The following is an 18,566-nucleotide window of genomic DNA, read 5'->3' on the forward strand; positions in this document are numbered from 1 at the left end:
TTACTCTCTTAACCTTCATATGTAACCTACAGCGGTGCTCATTATATTTATCACGTTGTACATCACATCCCTAGTACTTAATTCATCTTATGACTGGGAGTTCGTCCCTTTCGACTGCCTTCATCCAATTGCCCATCCCCGCCTCTGGGAACCACAAATCTGATCTCTTTTCCTATGAGTTTGTTTTTGAAGTATGCTTGACCTACAACACTGCTAATTCCTGTTACATGACATAGTGATTCGATATTTCTATACATTTCAAAATGATCACCACAATAAGTTTAGTTACCATCTCTCACTTCTGGTTATCTTTCAACCAGGATATTGAAGAGACGATGAACACTGCTTTGAATGAACTCCGAGAACTGGAGAGACAGAGTACAGCAAAGCACGCCCCCGACGTGGTGCTGGATACCTTAGAACAAGTGAAAAACTCTCCCACCCCTGCCACGTCCACGGAATCTCTCAGCCCTTTGCACAACGTTGCCCTCAGGAGCTCGGAGCCTCAGATTCGACGTAGCACTAGCTCCTCGAGTGACACAATGAGTACTTTCAAGCCTATGGTGGCGCCCAGAATGGGCGTGCAGCTGAAGCCCCCAGCCCTTCGGCCGAAACCTGCTGTTCTTCCAAAAACAAACCCTACCGTAGGGCCCACCCCACCTTCCCAGGGTCCAGCAGACAAGTCTTGCACAATGTAAAAACCAACTGAGCGAGCATATGGGGAGGTGATTAGAAAGAGAAAACGGATTCGTGACAAAAGTCAACAATCCTTAACTTTCCTTAGTCGTGTGCTTATAACTGGAGACCCTTTGGCTTTTCTGTGTTCTCGAATGTAATGTCTGAGACTAGCTAAATTAACACGGGCATTTGTATTTTGTAATTTCATCCTTTTTTTTAATAACTGGACATATCCTGTGTCATTTTAAAGACAATAGAGACACTTAGACTTACTTGAAAATCCAATGCTGCACCATTTGTAATGAAGGCAACACCGCTCTGCCCTGCACGTTGCACAGGGCTTCAGGCTGAGTGTAGCCTGGATGAGTCAGAAGCGTCTGAATCCAAAGGCAGGAGGATCTGAGTTCCAGGCCTTGGAATGTAACCAGTGTTGGTCTTTGGCACTCGGGGTAAGGCTAAAAGGTGACAATGGCATTGTTTGGTAGCTGACAGTGAGTACCTCTTATTCCATGCAGCGGGGCAGGGGGCTGGCTCTTGCTACAGACTTGCTGTTGTCACAGTGGGGTATTCCCAGTGCGAGCTGCAGCCCACCGCCTGAATGATTAGGATGATTGCCTCTTTCGGAACCGTCGTTTCCCTGGGTCCAGGTGAAAGCCTCAGCAGGAGCGGGTGGAACCTCTGCAGTTACTGCTTGAACTGAACCTGGGAAAGGACAGTCCTCGAGAGCTATTGCTGTGACTCTTTCCCCAAGCCTGATCAGGCCCCGGAGGGTTTCCAAGTCCATCCCCTACATTCACTGCAGACTAGAACAGTCTAATTTTAAAGACTTTCTGGTTACACTACTCCATGAACCCCTTCAGAGGTCTGTTGTTGCCTAGAAAACAACTTCTAGCTCCCCTAAGCCCCCGTGTCTTCCTCTGTGGCAACGGAGAAAGCAGCACACAAGTCCTTGGTTTGCCGGCCTTCCCTTCCCCTGACAAGATGACCTGGGTTCCTTTAAACGTGCTACAGTGGCCTGATGATCCTAAATTGAATCCCCAGCTCCCCTCGGCGTTTGTCTCTTTGAGCTACGGTACTGGCGTAAGAGCCAGAGCAGCCAAGGTGGGAGGATGACCTCATGGTTCCAGGATGACTTCCTCCCAGTTGTGCATCCTGGAACCATGGCTTTTGTTGTTTTCTCCGTGTGGTCTCTACATCACTCACACAGTCAGCTGAACTCCACTGACACCCTCTTTCTCTGACATCCTCACCCACAGACAATTTTTCTTTAGCCCATATTTATGCTCTGTTTCTCCTCTATCTTAAAAAGGTTGCTTTGAATTCATTTGTTTTTACTAAGGTACAGATCACCACTGTCCTACCAGCAGCAGCTTATACCATCTGTAAACCTATGAGCATTTTATCTACTCTGTCGTTGAACTTACTAAGGAAGAGTTTTTGTGTTTGTTTTTTGGTTTTTGGGGGGTTTTTGTTTTCAGAAAAATGGGTGGCCAGAACTAACCCCTCTGGACCACTTTGATTTCAAACTGGCAGCCAACTGCATGCCCACCTAAGAGTTACAGTATGGACTTTGACTTCTCAGCTCATTGGTGAATGCATCAATGTGGAAAAAATGGGGATCTGTACTAAAATCAAGATCATTACTTTGATCTCTACCTCAGTTTGCCAGTCTAATCATTCTAATGCAAAGAGAGATTACATTTATGAGATATTGTTACCTTTCCAAGTCACATTGCTGGCTTGCCTGCAGCCTGATTTCACAAATGGATTAAATAGTGAAAAAAATTATTTCAAATATAATATTTCCAGGTATTGTAAACCTGTGAATTTTTACAACATCCTTCTTGCCCATTTTGAAAAAGAGGCCCAGCTCAGCATCTTGTGCAACCCCCCATCCTCTCCCTTGAGCTTTAGTGGTCCTTCAGCACCTTTGGGCACCATGGAAACCCAGCCAGGACTGAGCTCTGAATAGCACGAACCCTTTTAAACAACCTCCCCAAATTTCTAGGAAATTGAAACTTTTAAGATCACCTCCCAGTTCTTTCTAGATTCCACTGTGGTCTCTAATTCTCTGTTGTTAATGGGGAAACAGAAACAGAGAAAAGGGTGGAAGTAATGGGGGAGGAAACTTTAAGTCTTTTAGAAATTAAAGAGGATTCTTAAAAAACCACTTCCTTATTTGATGGATGAGTAGGATGTTAACAGAGGGCATCAAAAGGGCAGAGGTGTTTTGAACTTACTATTTTTGAAGGGTTCTTTTACAAGCTTTAACTTTAGCTTTTCAGATCTTACTCCTGCAAACTCATTTCTTCAGAGTTCTCCCTGGTAATCCTCCCCAGTGTCTCCTCTCTGCTGTTGACACCTGCGACGGAACGAGGACTCTGCCTTTCCACCCTCCAGATCAGGACTCTGCTGCCTTGGACGGCAGAGGACATGCTGCTCCAGACCTCAGAGCCTCACAGGCTGTGCCTTCTTCCAGGAGACATTTCCGGATACCTTCCCATCGCTCCCTTTCTTTACCTGTCTCTGTCTTTTCTCTCTCTAACTCTGTTGTCACCCTGAGGCTTTTTTTTTTTTTCCCCAATTCCCAGGGAAGGATGTGACCTCAGAGTGAGTAAGGATTCACTAATCCTTACTTTGTTTAGTAAAAGCCTTCAGATTCCAAGGATAAGACAAAGTGGCCACTTCACAAAGGATCCAGAATAACACCCAGTAAGTTCCTTAAAAGTTTCAGCAGCTGAGAGGGTTCACCTGTATGTGGTCCTCTTTACCACCACAGGTGTAGCCCACAGTGGAGAGGTGGGAAGTCACAAGGAATGGGGAGAGAAGAAAGAAAATAAGTCCCTGAGATGTTATGCCCCAGTTTCAAGGATCTTAACGGTTCATGTGCAGTTTGGCAAGTGGGTCATTTTGATGATGAGTAAATGATGGTTCTACAAAGATTACCTGACTCCACTTACACAAGAATATGTATTCACAGCTGATATAACTGAATGTTCACGTCCCATCCACAGAACTCACTGAAGTAGATTTACCAAATTGGCCTTTCTGTTTGGGTGGGGATGCTTGGAGTGGGTCATTAGGATAGCGTGAACGGTTCTTAGTACCTGTTTCCTGATGAGTGTTCTGTAAGTTATTTCAATCCATTGAATGGCCCTTTGTAGAGCTCCATGTTCAAGTGTGGTGTAAACGCCATTGTTCAACAGTTTTTCACATTTTCACACAATGTAATCTGACTGGTGCCCCTTGAGCAATCCATAGAATAATGTATAGCAGGGTCCCACTTAATCTACAGCAATGAACATGAACAGTGATCAATGGATATAGAGTGCCAAGGGTCAAATTGTATGAGTTTTCTGTCTTTGTACTTTTGCCATTCCCAAAAATGGGTTTATAATTTAATTAAGAAAAAGAAAAAAGTGGGGGGACATGGTGGTCTCCTTAGCATTTGGGAATGAAGCATAGCCTCTGGGGTCTATAAACTGAAGAAACTTTAGTAATCACAGCCTCTGAAATCCAAAGTTAAGAGCCTGTGGTTCCACTGGTTTTAGAAGACTTCAGATTTGGGATGACATTTATTCCTGACCACAGTAGTGAGGGGCCATGAATGCAGGAAATGCGCTTGGGGCTGAGGCTTGCTCTGAGTTACCCGCCACATAGGCCCCAAGGCACGGGCAGCTTAGAAGTGAAGTCTCTTCCCACGTATGAATGAGCTCACGACTGGAGACTGGCCCCTGAGCTAAAAGCCAACCTCCAGCTGGGCTGGGGTGTCAGGCATGGGGCAGGGTGACTGGCACAGCTTTGTTCAAATCAGTAAAAATAAACTGGAAATTGAGCTTTCACTCACCCACCCTAGTATACTTTCTTTACAAAAAACAAAAGTCTACGTAGTATAATCAAAATGGTACCTGTATCTTAAAATTACGTAGGGAATTTTGTATGCTTAAATAATTGTTCTGGGTTCCATAATGCTTATCTTAGAAACTGTTTAGTAAAAGAAAATATATAAACCGTGCATTTGTGAATGCCCCCCCCTTAGAACATTCATCCGAATTCAATGTGTAGTGTGATGGTTATTATAGATGTTTAAAGTATAGTAAGTGGCTGTGTGACAGGAGAGACTGCTATTTACCTACTGACTTAAGGGTAACTCCTGCCCACGTAATTAAATCAGTATTGTCCTTTCCTGTCGGTTTGATTAATTGCAGTATTGGTGGCTTCCTGCTTGTGACTGTTACCTGATCGTGTCAATGTACATCTGTAGTATGTACATGTGAAAGTGCCTTTCTATTTTAGAGGAGTTTTAGCCTTGTTCTTTACTGTTGCCCCGCCCACCCCCTCTCCCAAGTGCCACCCCAATTCCTCCATCCACTGACTGTTTTGAAACTTCCTTCCCTCTCTCCCAGCTGCTTCTCCATCCCCTTACCTTTTCATGCCTCGGTGCTCAGCCTTGTCCTGTCTTGCATCCTTGTCGGTCATGGTCAGGTCATGGTCATCAGACGTGTTGTTTTCCTCTTAGCCGTGACTGTGCCTTTCGTTCCCCACAGTCACTCTCCAGGTCCCCCGCAAATCGCCCCCCTCCCCTCCCCTGCTCACGTGCTGCTGACGGCCATCCTGTTCGCCTCTGCTCTGTACTGCCTCTTCCCATGACATTCCCTCCTCTCCGAGGTGAAAGTAAAGGGGATGCTTTTCTAGTTCTGGAAGAGAAAAAAAAAATTTTTGTTAATCTGTTGTGACAATGCACTTTTATGTATAAGTACTGTACATTTTGGCATGTACCATTCCAGGCTTCAGTATACAGTCAGGTCTGTTCTTCATGGTGTATCTTTATAATAAATAAGATAGTTCTGGCTGCCTTTGTCGGCTTCCGATGGTCTGATTCTCTGCCGTGTTTTCATTCCTTTCTACTTCTAATCACTATTTAACGCCCCCCACCCCCACCAGAGCTGAGTTGCCTTACATCATTAAATCATATGAAACTACCTTTAAAAAAAAAAAAAGTTTTCATCTTTGATTTTGGTTTGTGAATTTGAAAGTGAGGCCTCATGCACAGGGCCTTGTCCATGAAGCCAGGGTTTTTTAGAAGCATAGTTTGAAGACCCCTCTGTAATAAGAGAGACGGGGCTGGGGGAGTCTTAACTAAGAGGCTGAGAGAGCACAGTCCTCCTAAACACTCAGACTGAAATCTTTCCTTTGAGGAGTTTCTGACGTAGTAAACCTTGTCAAGCTGATTTTTGGTTTCATTTGAATACATTGAAATGCAATCCTTAGGTATAGACTATGTTTAGAATTCCCCCATGTATGGATATTTTATCTTCAAACTTAGCTTTTTTTTCCTAACTCTTGAGGACTAGCAATACATAATATAGTTTTGTAAAACTGTATCAGCAATGTGCAGATTGTATCAGCAATATACCAGACTGAATATTGATGAGCTGTTAAAAAAAAAAGACATAAATTGAGAGGAAAAAACTTTCATTGAAGCATAAAATACATAGAGAAAAGTACACAAATCATTAGTGTAAGAGCTTTCACAAAGTGATACACTAATTTATCCACCCCCCAGATCAAGAAATAGCACATTAACAGCCTCCTAGAAGCTAGGCTTTCAAAGTTATCAACATCCTGACGAATAACACCATAGTTTGGTTTTGCCTGTCATTTTAACTTTCTACAAACGGACTAGTGGTGTGTAGATTTTCTGTCTGGCTTCTTTTCTTGAAATTTATGTTTGGGAGAGTCCATGTTGTTAAATATAATGGTAGTTTTCTACGTTTTCAGGGCTGTATAGAATTCTATATGAATATGTATAGTTTAGTATTTCCTAATTAAACTTTAGGTATTGTATGCATGGCTGTATAGAATTCTATATGAATGTGCTTGGTGTTTTATTTTAGTATTTCCTGATCATACTTTGGGTATTATATGCAGAAATCTTTAAACATGGACAAATTAATGGAAGAGAAAAAAAAAAAAGACCCACCTGTTAAAGGAAATCTTTTCCCCAAACATGATGGAATGACTTTGAACTAAGCCATTGATTGGAACGCCTATCTGAAAGCAGGTAGGTACTATTTTAGGACCCGAGAGTTGGATTTAGAGGCTGCCTCATGGGAACAAATGCCCAAGTCAGACTATAGGATTGTTCCAGGAAAGCCCCACTGTCCTGCATCTCCCTCACTACTATCCTCAAATCCACGAGCCTCAGCCTCTGCCACAACCCTCCCCACGTGCACCTGTATCCCTCACGCCTGAATTCGAGTCCCACATGAGTATGGTTGTCAGCTCCCACTGTTCATAGCCCAGCACCCTGTAAGAATATTAGGAAGGCAGGGAAAGGGTGCTTTCCGGCTTCTATCTTGAGTAGTTGGGACTCAAGCAGAAAATTCCCAAACTTGGGCTTCCCTGGTGGCGCAGTGGTTGAGAATCTGCCTGCTAATGCAGGGGACACGGGTTCAAGCCCTGGTTTGGGAGGATCCCACATGCCGCAGAGCAGCTAGGCCCATGAGCCACAACCACTGAGCCTGCGCGTCTGGAGCCTGTGCTCCGTGACAAGAGAGGCCGCGATAGTGAGAGGCCCACACACCGCGATGAAGAGTGGCCCCTGCTTGCCACAACTAGAGAAAGCCCTCGCACAGAAACTAAGACCCAACACAGCAAAAATAAATAAATTAATTAATAAACTCCTACCCCCAACATCTTCTTTAAAAAAAAAAAAAAAAAAGAAAAGAAAATTCCCAAACTTGATCTAAAATGCCCAAAAGGTCCTGGAAGCCAAAAATTATGGCAAATTCTATTCCATGGGCCATATATCCCCTTTTGGATTTTGGAAAATAGGGTTAAGATACCTTTGGGAAATAATCATGGTGAGGTTCATCATTCTTCAGTAGACTTTTATCTATATAGTAGATAGAAAACTTGCCTTCTACAGTGAAAAATGGTGATTTTATCAAGATTAGTCCTTAGCAAGAGTGGCCAGAGAGCTGGAACCAGGTTGGATATCAAAATGTGTGTCTGTGTGTTTAAGAGAGAAAGATTGGTCCTCCTGGAACCCTGAGACAACATTCTTTATTCAACATTAACATCTTGAAGGAAGTTAAGATATTTGCAATCTAGTTCTGGCGAATAGTGGGTGCCCTCTTCCTACGCATCAGAGTGCACTCTCTGTCAAGTGCACTCCTGGGATGATTGGCTTTCTTTTAGCTGCTTGGGTGTGCAGCTGAAGGGAGGACTACTGATGAATTATCCTCCCAGTGATGGTGCACTGTACTAATCTTTTGTCTTTGACATATCCAGGGAATCTCTTGTGTAAAAATTGCCTCTCTAAATGAAAGTGAACGATCATGTCTGTAAGCTAGGGGAGAGGGAGGCATCATCAATAGTCTGGTGGCATATTCGAAATTATACAATGATATGATATTAACTAATTTGAAAATGAGATTTGGCTTTCTAAGCCTTTGATGGATGGACTGCATCCATTTTTTTTTAAAGGCAACATGGTCAGGATTTCAAATAGAAGTTACAGACTGTGAGCCAAAGATGATTATTGCATTAGTAACTGAATATTAGCAGATGCATTAGGAGAAGAGGGAAAATTTTTAAATGAGACAAAAATCTATTATCTGATCCTAATTCAAACTCAGTTACTAGACTTCTACAAATCATTAACCAATGCCTTAATTTCCCAGACAGAAATAATCCACAGCAGCATTTTAGTATATTGTCTTCTAATCCTTACACTATGCTTATTTTTAGTGAAGTTGAATTTATATCGTGCATATAATTGTGTATCCTTGTCAGGTTTTTCTCCCTCATATCAGTTCATATTACAAGTCTTAGTAAACATGATTTTTTAAGGACTGCATAATATTCTAGCATATGAACATACCATAATTTATTTAATCATTTTTCTCTCACTGAGTGAGCCTGTTTGCAGGGTTTTTTTCAACTGAATATTCTATAGAGCTGTAGTAAGCAGCTCTGTACATAATCACTGTCTGCATTTTGGATCATTAATTTAGCATTGACTCCAAAAAATGAAATAACTGGGTCAGGGGGTATAAGCATCTCTAAATTTCATGATAAATGTTGCCAACATGTTTTCCAGAAAGTCTGCACAAATTTACACTACTGCCGGCAAAGTATGAGTACAGAACACAAGCTTACAATACTGTCATTTTGTTTCTTTGCCAGTGTAATAGGTAAATGAGAGTTTTGATCCAAATTCTCCACAGTCTTTGTTAAAGTGCATATCCTCATTTTCAGAGTAGAAATCCCTGTTTTGCTCACCTCTTTGTCCTCAATCTCAGATGTCTCCCTCCCTATCAATTCAGCTGAACATCAGCACACAGAGATTTTCCCCTAGGCACCTTAAACTCAAGAGACCCAAAAACTAAATCCACTTTCTTGTATTCCAAAACATATTCCATTCCCCTCCACCAACATCCAATGTTTTACTGATTTTTCTGTCTGATTTAACCTAGTTCTGTGCTTCATTTCTTTTTGCCTCAACTATTGCAGTATCTTCCCACATAGTTTTCCTGGGTCCATTGTCTTCCCTTTGCAAGGATTCTCTATACTCCCGCTAATCATCTTTCTTTAAAAAAACAAAAACAATCTAACAAACTAGTGAGTAAAAAACCCAACAAGCAAGCATTGAAAACTTACTATCCACTAGACATTGTTTTAGACATGTTACATAAAAATAGCTAATTTGTATTGAGTGCCAGACACCATTATAAAAACATTAATTTAATCCTTACAAGAAAGCCAAGAGAAAAAGCTACAACTATTACCATCCTTACAAACGAGAAAACTAAGCCAGGAGGGGTTAAGAACTTGCTGTGGTCACAGAGCTAGCCAGTGGTAGAGCCAGGATTTGATTCTAAGCCACCTGGTCCCAGAGGTTGTGCTTGTAATTACTGCTGCATTCTGACCCCTGTAAGATGCTCACATCACTCCCCTGCTCAAAAACCATATGTGGCTCCCCACTACAGACCCAGAACTATGTCTCATTCATCTTTGCACCTTCAAACCTAACATATCATTAACTAACAAAACTGAAATGAATGCAGTATCTGCCACATTGGCGGTCTGCCACTTCAGCCTTACTGCCAACCACTTCCTCTCAAGAACCTTTATGCTCAGCCCTATCGGATTACCTTGACCTGAATGGGCTGGGCTATAAGCTTCGTCACCGCAGCTCAGGCCATTCCTCAGCCCAACATGTCCCCTGCCTCACTGATATCTGCCTGATGCAGTCATTTAAACTTAAAAACCCAGCTGAAATGTTACATCTTACACGAAGCGTTCCCTAAATCTCTCAGCGGGTGTTCACTGCTCCATCCTCCATGCTTCCACTGCACTTCACTCTCATTCAGTCAGGCTCTCTTCTGGGCATGTGGCTGTCAACAAGACATACAGGCTTCCTGGTCTCATGAAGTATGGTTCTTAGTTGGATAACAACCGAACAAGCCAACAACTATTCTGGCAAAACAATTTCAGGTGCTGATAACTGCTATGGAAAGTAAAAGTGAAACAGAACAGGGTGATTTACAATGTCTGGGAGGGGGACTTTAGATGGGACAGTTTGAATGTCACCTCTGAGGTGGTAGAATTTGAGCTAAGATCTGAGTGATGAGAAGAAAACAGGCAGGTGAAAAGAAAGAAAAAGACTTGGCCAGGCAGAGGGAACTGCATGGGCCGCTGCCCTGTGAAAAGGCCATGCAGAGTTGTTAGGGAGTTAAAGAAGCTCACAATGACTGGAGCAGTGTAAGCAAGAAAAATGGGAGATGGAGATGAAGGCTAAAGAGTGGATAGAGACCAGACTTTGGAGGAGCTTAGAGGCCAAAATAGGGTATTTAGATGTCATTCTAAGTGCAAGGAGAGTCATTGGAAGGTTCCAAGCAGGAATGTGACATCATCAATGTTTTAAATAATTGTTCTACACAAGCACAGTGAGACATCACATCATACCTGTTAGGATGGCCATTGTCGGGGGGAATTAAAAAAGGAAAGAAGGAAGGAAGAAAGAAAATAACAAATGTTGGTGAGAATGTGGAGAAATTGGAATCTTTGTGCACTGTTGGCAGGAATGTAAAATGGTACAGCTGCTATGGAAAACAGTATGGCATTTCCTTTAAAAAATTAAATATAGAATTATTATATCATCCAGCACTCCCAATTCTGAGTATGTATCCAAAAGAACTGATAACAGAATCTTCTTGAAGAGATATTAATGCATCATATTCATTGTAGCGTTATTCACAATAGCTAAGGTGTGGAAGCAACCTAAATGTCAATTGATATTTGAATGGAGAAAGAAAATGTGGTATAAGACCCAAGAAAACCACCTTCCACAGCTTGCAGACCCAGCCTGCCCACATCAGGCCAGACCCTACCCTGGGACCAGCTGGGCCCCAGCCCTGCCCACTAGCAGGCCAACACAAGCTTCAGGACACCCTGGAACCCACACCCAACTGTGTCAGGAACCAGCTCCCCCCAACCCCCTTGCCCCTTAGCTATCTGACACCAGCTCTGGGATCCCTGGGTCCTTCAGCCAGATTCCAGGACATGGCTCTGCCTGCTAATACTCCAGCACTAACCCCAGGAACCAGCTTCACCCACCAGTAGTGGGGGCAACAGCCCCTGAGTCTTCTGGACCCTGATGCCACACACCAGTGAGGCAGCACTAGCCCCAGGGCCCCCTGGGTTTCTGCAGTCACATACCTTGTGACCAGGCCCCACTAACCAGCAGCAAGCAGCATCTAGAGAAGGTAGGCCTGGCAACCAATTGGGCCAGGGGCCAACAAAGTCTACCAGATGACCCACATAGTCAGTCTGCCACAACAGAAGGACCCACGTGGCCCCCTTAGGGGGGAGTCCCTAGAGCATATAGCTTGGGTAACAAGAGGAAAGTGCACTGTCATGTGCTGTCAGGACTTTTCCTACAGAAGGTCACTTCTCCAAGGTCAAGAAACATAACTAACACATACATAAAAATAAAAGCAGCAACTTAGACAAAATGAGGCAACAAAGGACCGTCTTCAAACAAAGGAACAAGATAAAATCCCAGAAGAAAAACTAAGTGAAGTGGAGATAGGCCATCTACCCGAGAAAGAGTTCAGAGTAATGATCATAAAGATGACGGAAGAACTCAGGAAAAGAATGGATGCACAGAGATGGAAGTTTTTAAACAAACAGTTAGAAAGGATAAAGAACAACCAAGCAGAGATGCAGAATACAATAACTGAAATGAAAAATACACAAGAAGGAATCAACCATTTGTAGATTAAATGATACAGAGGAATGGATCAATGAGCTGGAAGACAGAGTAGAGGAAATCACTGCTGCAGAACAGAAAAAAGAATGAAACGAGAGGAGGAAGCAAGATGGCGGAGTAGAAGGACGTGCTCTCACTCCCTCTTGTGAGAACACCAGAATCACAGCTAGCTGCTGGACAATCATCAACAGAAAGTCACTGGAACTCACCAAAAAAGATACCCCACATCCAAAGACAAAGGAGAAGCCACAATGAGATGGTACGAGGGGAGCAATCACAGTCAAATCAAATCCCATTACTCGTGGGTGGGTGACTCACAGACTGGCGAACACTTATACCACAGAAGTCCACCCACTAGAGTGAAGGTTCTGAGCCACACGTCAGGCTTCCCAACCTGGGGGTCTGGCAACGGGAAGAGGAATTTCTACAGAATCAGACTTTGAAGCCTAGTGGGAATTGATTGCAGGACTTCCACAGGACTGGGAAAAACAGAGACGCCACTCTTGGAGGGCACACACAAAGTAGTGTGCGCATCGGGACCCAGGGGAAGGAGCAGTGACCCCAGGGGAGACTGAACCAGACCTACCTGCTAGTGTTGGAGGGTCTCCTGCAGAGGCGGGGGGCGGCTCTCTTTCACTGTTGGGACAAGGACACTGGCAGCAGAACTTCTGGGAAGTACTCCTTGGGATGAGCCCTCCCAGAGTCTGTCATTGGCCTCACCAAAGAGCCCAGGTGGGCTCCAGTGTTCCGTCGCCTCAGGCCAAACAACCAACAGGGAGGGAACCCAGCCCCACCCATCAACAATCAAGTGGATTAAAGTTTTACTGAGCTCTGCCCACCAGAGCAACAGTCAGATCTACCCACCACCACTCCCTCCCATCAAGCCTCTTAGATAGCGTCATCCACCAGAGGGCAGACAGGAGAAACAAGAAGAACTACAATCCTGCAGCCTGCGGAACAAAAACCACATTCACACAAAGATAGACACAATGAAAAGAGAGAGGGCTATATACCAGATGAAGGAACGAGATAAAACCCCAGAAAAACAACTAAATGAAGTGGAGATAGGCAACCTTCCAGAAAAAGAATTCAGAATAATAATAGTGAAGATGATCCAGGGCCTCGGAAAAACAATGGAGGCAAAGATCGAGAAGATGAAAGAAAAGTTTAACAAAGACCTAGAAGAATTAAAGAACAAACAAACAGAGATGAACAATACAATAACTGAAATGAAAAATACACTAGAAGGAATCAATAGCAGAATAACTGAGGCAGAAGAACGGATAAGTGACCTGGAAGACAGAATGGTGGAATTCACTGCTACAGAAAAGAATAAAGAAAAAAGAATGAAAAGAAATGAAGACAGCAAGAGACCTCTGGGACAACATTAAATGCAACAACATTCACATTATAGGGGTCCCAGAAGGAGAAGAGAGAGAGAAAGGACCAGAGAAAATATTTGAAGAGACTATAGTCGAAAACTTCCCTAACATGGGAAAGGAAATAGCCACCCAAGTCCAGGAAGCGCAGAGAGTCCCATACAGGTTAAACCCAAGGAGAAACATGCCGAGACACAGTAATCAAATTGGCAAAAATTAAAGACAAAGAAAAATTATTGAAAGCAGCAAGGGAAAAATGACAAATAACATACAAGGGAACTCCCATAAGGTTAAAAGCTGATTTCTCAGCAGAAACTCTACAAGCCAGAAAGCAGTGGCATATATATACTTAAAGTGATGAAAAGTAAGAAAGGGAAGAAACTACAACCAAGATTACTCTACCTGGCAAGGATCTCATTCATATTTGATGGAGAAACCAAAAGCTTTACAGACAGGCAAAAGCTAATAGAATTCAGCACCACCGAAACAGCTCTGCAACAAATGCTAAAAGAACTTCTCTAAGTGGGAAACACAAGAGAAGAAAAGGACCTACAAAAAAACTCCAAAACAATTAAGAAAAAGGTCATAGGAACATACATATCGATAATTACCTTAAACGTGAATGGATTAAATCCTCCACCAAAAGACACAGGCTCGCTGAATGGATACAAAAACAAGACCCATATGTATGCTGTCTACAAGAGACCCGCTTCAGACCTAGGGACACATACAGACTGAAAGTGAGGGGATGGAAAAAGATATTCCATGCAAATGGAAATCAAAAGAAAGCTGGACTAGCTATACTCATATCAGATAAAATAGACGTTAAAGAATGTTACAAGAGACAAGGAAGGACACTACATAATGATCAGGGGATCAATGCAAGAAGAAGATAAAACAATTATAAATATATATGCACCCAACATAGGAGCACCTCAATACATAAGGCAACTGCTAACAGCTATAAAAGAGGAAATTGACAGTAACACAATAATAGTGGGGGGCTTTAACACCTCACTTACACCAATGGACAGATCATCCAAATTGAAAATAAATAAGGAAACAGAGCTTTAAATGACACAATACACCAGATAGATTTAATTGATATTTATAGGACATTCCATCCAAAAACAGCAGATTACACTTTCTTCTCAAGTGTGCACGGAACATTCTCCAGGATAGAGAACATCTTGGGTCACAAATCAAGCCTCAGTAAATTTTAAAAAAGTGAAATCATATCAAGCATCTTTTCTGACCACAATGCTATGAGATTAGAAATGAATTACAGGGAAATAAACGTAAAAAACACAAACACATGGAGGCTAAACAATACGTTACTAAATAACCAAGAGATCACTGAAGAAATCAAAGAGGAAATCAAAAAATACCTAGAGACAGGGCTTCCCTGGTGGCACAGTGGTTGAGAGTCTGCCTGCCGATGCAGGGGACATGGGTTCGTGCCCCGGTCCGGGAAGATCCCACATGCTGTGGGGCGGCGGGGCCCATGAGTCATGGCTGCTGAGCCTGCACATCCAGAGCCTGTGCTCCGCAGTGGGAGAGGCCACAGCAGTGAGAGGCCCGCATACGGCAAAAAAATAAAAAATAAAAAATACTTAGAGACAAATGACAATGAAAACACAACAATCCAAAACCTATGGGATGCAGCAAAAGCAGTTCTAAGAGGGAAGTTTATAGCTATACAAGCCTACCTCCAGAAACAAGAAAAATCTCAAGTAAACAATCTAATATTACACTTAAAGCAATTAGAGAAAGAAGAACAAACAAACCCAAAGTTAGCAGAAGGAAAGAAATCATAAAGATCAGAGCAGAAATAAATGAAATAGAAACAAAGAAAACAATAGCAAAGATCAATAAAACTAAAGGCTGGTTCTTTGAGAAGATAAACAAAATTGACAAACCATTAGCCAGACTCATCAAGAAAAAAAGGGAGAAGACTCAAATCAATAGAATTAGAAATGAAAAAGGAGAAGTAACAACTGACACTGCAGAAATACAAAAGATCATGAGAGATTACTACAAGAAACACTATGCCAATAAAATGGACAACCTGGAAGAAATGGACATATTCTTAGAAATGCACAACCTGCCAAGACTGAATCAGGAAGAAATAGAAAATATGAATAGACCAATCACAAGCACTGAAATTGAAACTGTGATAAAAAATCTTCCAACAAACAAAAGCCCAGGACCAGATGGCTTCACAGGTGAATTCTATCAAACATTTAGAGAAGAGCTAACACCCATCCTTCTCAAACTCTTCCAAACAATTTCAGAGGAAGGAACACTCCCAAACTCATTCTACGAGGCCACCATCACCTTGATACCAAAACCAGACAAGGATGTCACAAAGAAAGAAAACTACAGGCCAATATCACTGATGAACATAGATGCAAAAATCCTCAACAAAATACTAGCAAACAGAATCCAACAGCACATTAAAAGGATCATACACCATGATCAAGTGGGGTTTATTCCAGGAATGCAAGGATTCTTCAATATATGCAAATCAATCAATGTGATACACCATATTAACAAGTTGAAGGAGAAAAACCTTATGATCATCTCAATAGATGCAGAGAAAGCTTTCGACAAAATTCAACACCCATTTATGATAAAAACCCTGCAGAAAGTAGGCATAGAGGGAACTTTCCTCACCATAATAAAGGCCATATATGACAAACCCACAGCCAACATTGTCCTCAATGGTGAAAAACTGAAACCATTTCCACTAACATCAGGAACAAGACAAGGCTGCCCACTCTCACCACTCTTATTCAACCTAGTTTTGGAAGTTTTAGTCACAGCAATCAGAGAAGAAAAGGAAATAAAAGGAATCCAAATTGGAAAAGAAGAAGTAAAGCTGTCACTGTTTGCAGATGACATGATACTATACATAGAGAATCCTAAAGATGCTACCAGAAAACTACTAGAGCTAATCAATGAATTTGGTAAAGTAGCAGGATACAAAATTAATGCACAGAAATCTCTGGCATTCCTGTACACTAATGATGAAAAATCTGAAAATGAAATCAAGAAAACACTCCCATTTACCATTGCAACAAAAAGAATAAAATATCTAGGAATAAACCTACCTAAGGAGACAAAAGACCTGTATGCAGAAAATTATAAGACACTGATGAAAGAAATTAAAGATGATACAAATAGATGGAGAGATACACCATGCTCCTGGATTGGAAGAATCAATATTGTGAAAATGACTCTACTACCCAAAGCAATCTACAGATTCAATGCAATCCCTATCAAACTACCACTGGCATTTTTCACAGAACTAGAACAAAAAATTTCAAAATTTGTTTGGAAAAACAAAAGACCCCGAATAGCCAAAGCAATCTTGAGAACGAAAAATGGAGCTGGAGGAATCAGGCTCCCTGACTTCAGACTATACTACAAAGCTACAGTAATCAAGACAGTGTGGTACTGGCACAAAAACAGAAAGATAGATCAATGGAACAGGATAGAAAGCCCAGAGATAAACCCACGCACATATGATCAACTTATCTTTGATAAAGGAGGCAGGAATGTACAGTGGAGAAAGGACAGCCTCTTCAATAAGTGGTGCCGGGAAAACTGGACAGGGACATGTAAAAGTATGAGATTAGATCATTCCCTAACACCATACACAAAAATAAGCTCAAAATGGATTAAAGACCTAAATGTAAGGCCAGAAACTATCAAACTCTTAGAGGAAAACATAGGCAGAACACTCTATGACATAAATCACAGCAAGATCCTTTTGGACCCACCTCATAGAGAAATGGAAATAAAAACAACGATAAACAAATGGGACCTAATGAAACTTCAAAGCTTTTGCACAGCAAAGGAAACCATAAACAAGACCAAAAGACAACCCTCAGAATGGGAGAAAATATTTGCAAATGAAGCAACTGACAAAGGATTAATCTCCAAAATTTACAAGCAGCTCATGCAGCTCAATAGCAAAAAAAACAAACAACTCAATCCAAAAATGGGCAGAAGACTTAAATAGGCATTTCTCCAAAGAAGATATACACACTGCCAACAAACACATGAAAGAATGCTCAACATCATTAATCATTAGAGAAATGCAAATCAAAACTACAATGAGATATCATCTCACACCAGTCAGAATGGCCATCATCAAGAAATCTAGAAACAATAAATGCTGGAGGGTGTGGAGAAAAGGGAACACTCTTGCACAGCTGGTGGGAATGTGAATTGGTACAGCCACTATGGAGAACGGTATGGAGGTTCCTTAAAAAACTACAAATAGAACTACCATATGACCCAGCAATCCCACTACTGGGCATATACCCTGAGAAAACCATAATTCAAAAAGAGACATGTACCAAAATGTTCATTGCAGCTCTATTCACAATAGCCCGGAGATGGAAACAACCTAAGTGTCCATCATCGGATGAATGGCTAAAGAAGATGTGGGCACATATATACAATGGAATATTACTCAGCCATAAAAAGAAACGAAATTGAGCTATTTGTAATGAGGTGGATAGACCTAGAGTCTGTCATACAGAGTGAAGTAAGTCAGAAAGAGAAAGACAAATACTGTATGCTAACACATATATATGGAATTTTTAAAAAATGTCATGAAGAACCTAGGGGTAAAACAGGAATAAAGGCACAGACCTACTTGAGAATGGACTTGAGGATATGGGGAGGGGGAAGGGTAAGCTGTGACAAAGCGAGAGAGAGGCATGGACATATATACACTACCAAACGTAAGGTAGATAGATAGTGGGAAGCAGCCACATAGCACAGGGAGATCAGCTCGGTGCTTTGTGACCGCCTGGAGGGGTGGGATGGGGAGGGTGGGAGGGAGGGAGATGCATGAGGGAAGGGATGTGTGAACAGATGTATATGTATGACTGATTCACTTTGTTATAAAGCAGAAACTAATAAAAAAAGAAAAAGAGGGAGAGGACTCAACTCACTAAAATTAGAAATGAATAAGGAGAAGTTACAACAGACACCGCAGAAATACAAAGCATCCTAGTAGAACACTACAAGCAACTCTATGCCAATAAAATGGACAACCTGGAAGAAATGGACAAACTCTTAGAAAGGTATAACCTTCTAAGACTGAACCAGGAAGAAACGGAAAATATGAACAGACTAATCACAAGTAATGAAATTGAAACTGTGATGAAAAATCTTGCAACAAACAAAAGTCCAGGACCAGATGGCTTCAC

At 41.9% G+C, this 18,566-nt stretch overlaps 1 protein-coding gene across 1 annotated transcript in view; it reads left to right on the top strand.

Annotated features, from left to right (window-relative positions):
* SRGAP1 (SLIT-ROBO Rho GTPase activating protein 1) overlaps positions 1-5,720 on the top strand; it is a 280,442-nt gene extending 274,722 nt beyond the window's left edge. Inside the window, exon 22 of the mRNA XM_082635779.1 lies at positions 321-5,720. Coding sequence (XP_082491905.1) covers positions 321-698 — 378 coding nt within the window. The 3' untranslated portion in view covers positions 699-5,720. The remainder of the gene's footprint in view (positions 1-320) is intronic.
* Positions 5,721-18,566: the final 12,846 nt, after the last annotated feature.

Source organism: Mesoplodon mirus (genome assembly GCF_964341445.2).
Source record: "Mesoplodon mirus genome assembly, chromosome: 11".
NCBI classification, from domain to species: domain Eukaryota; kingdom Metazoa; phylum Chordata; class Mammalia; order Artiodactyla; family Ziphiidae; genus Mesoplodon; species Mesoplodon mirus.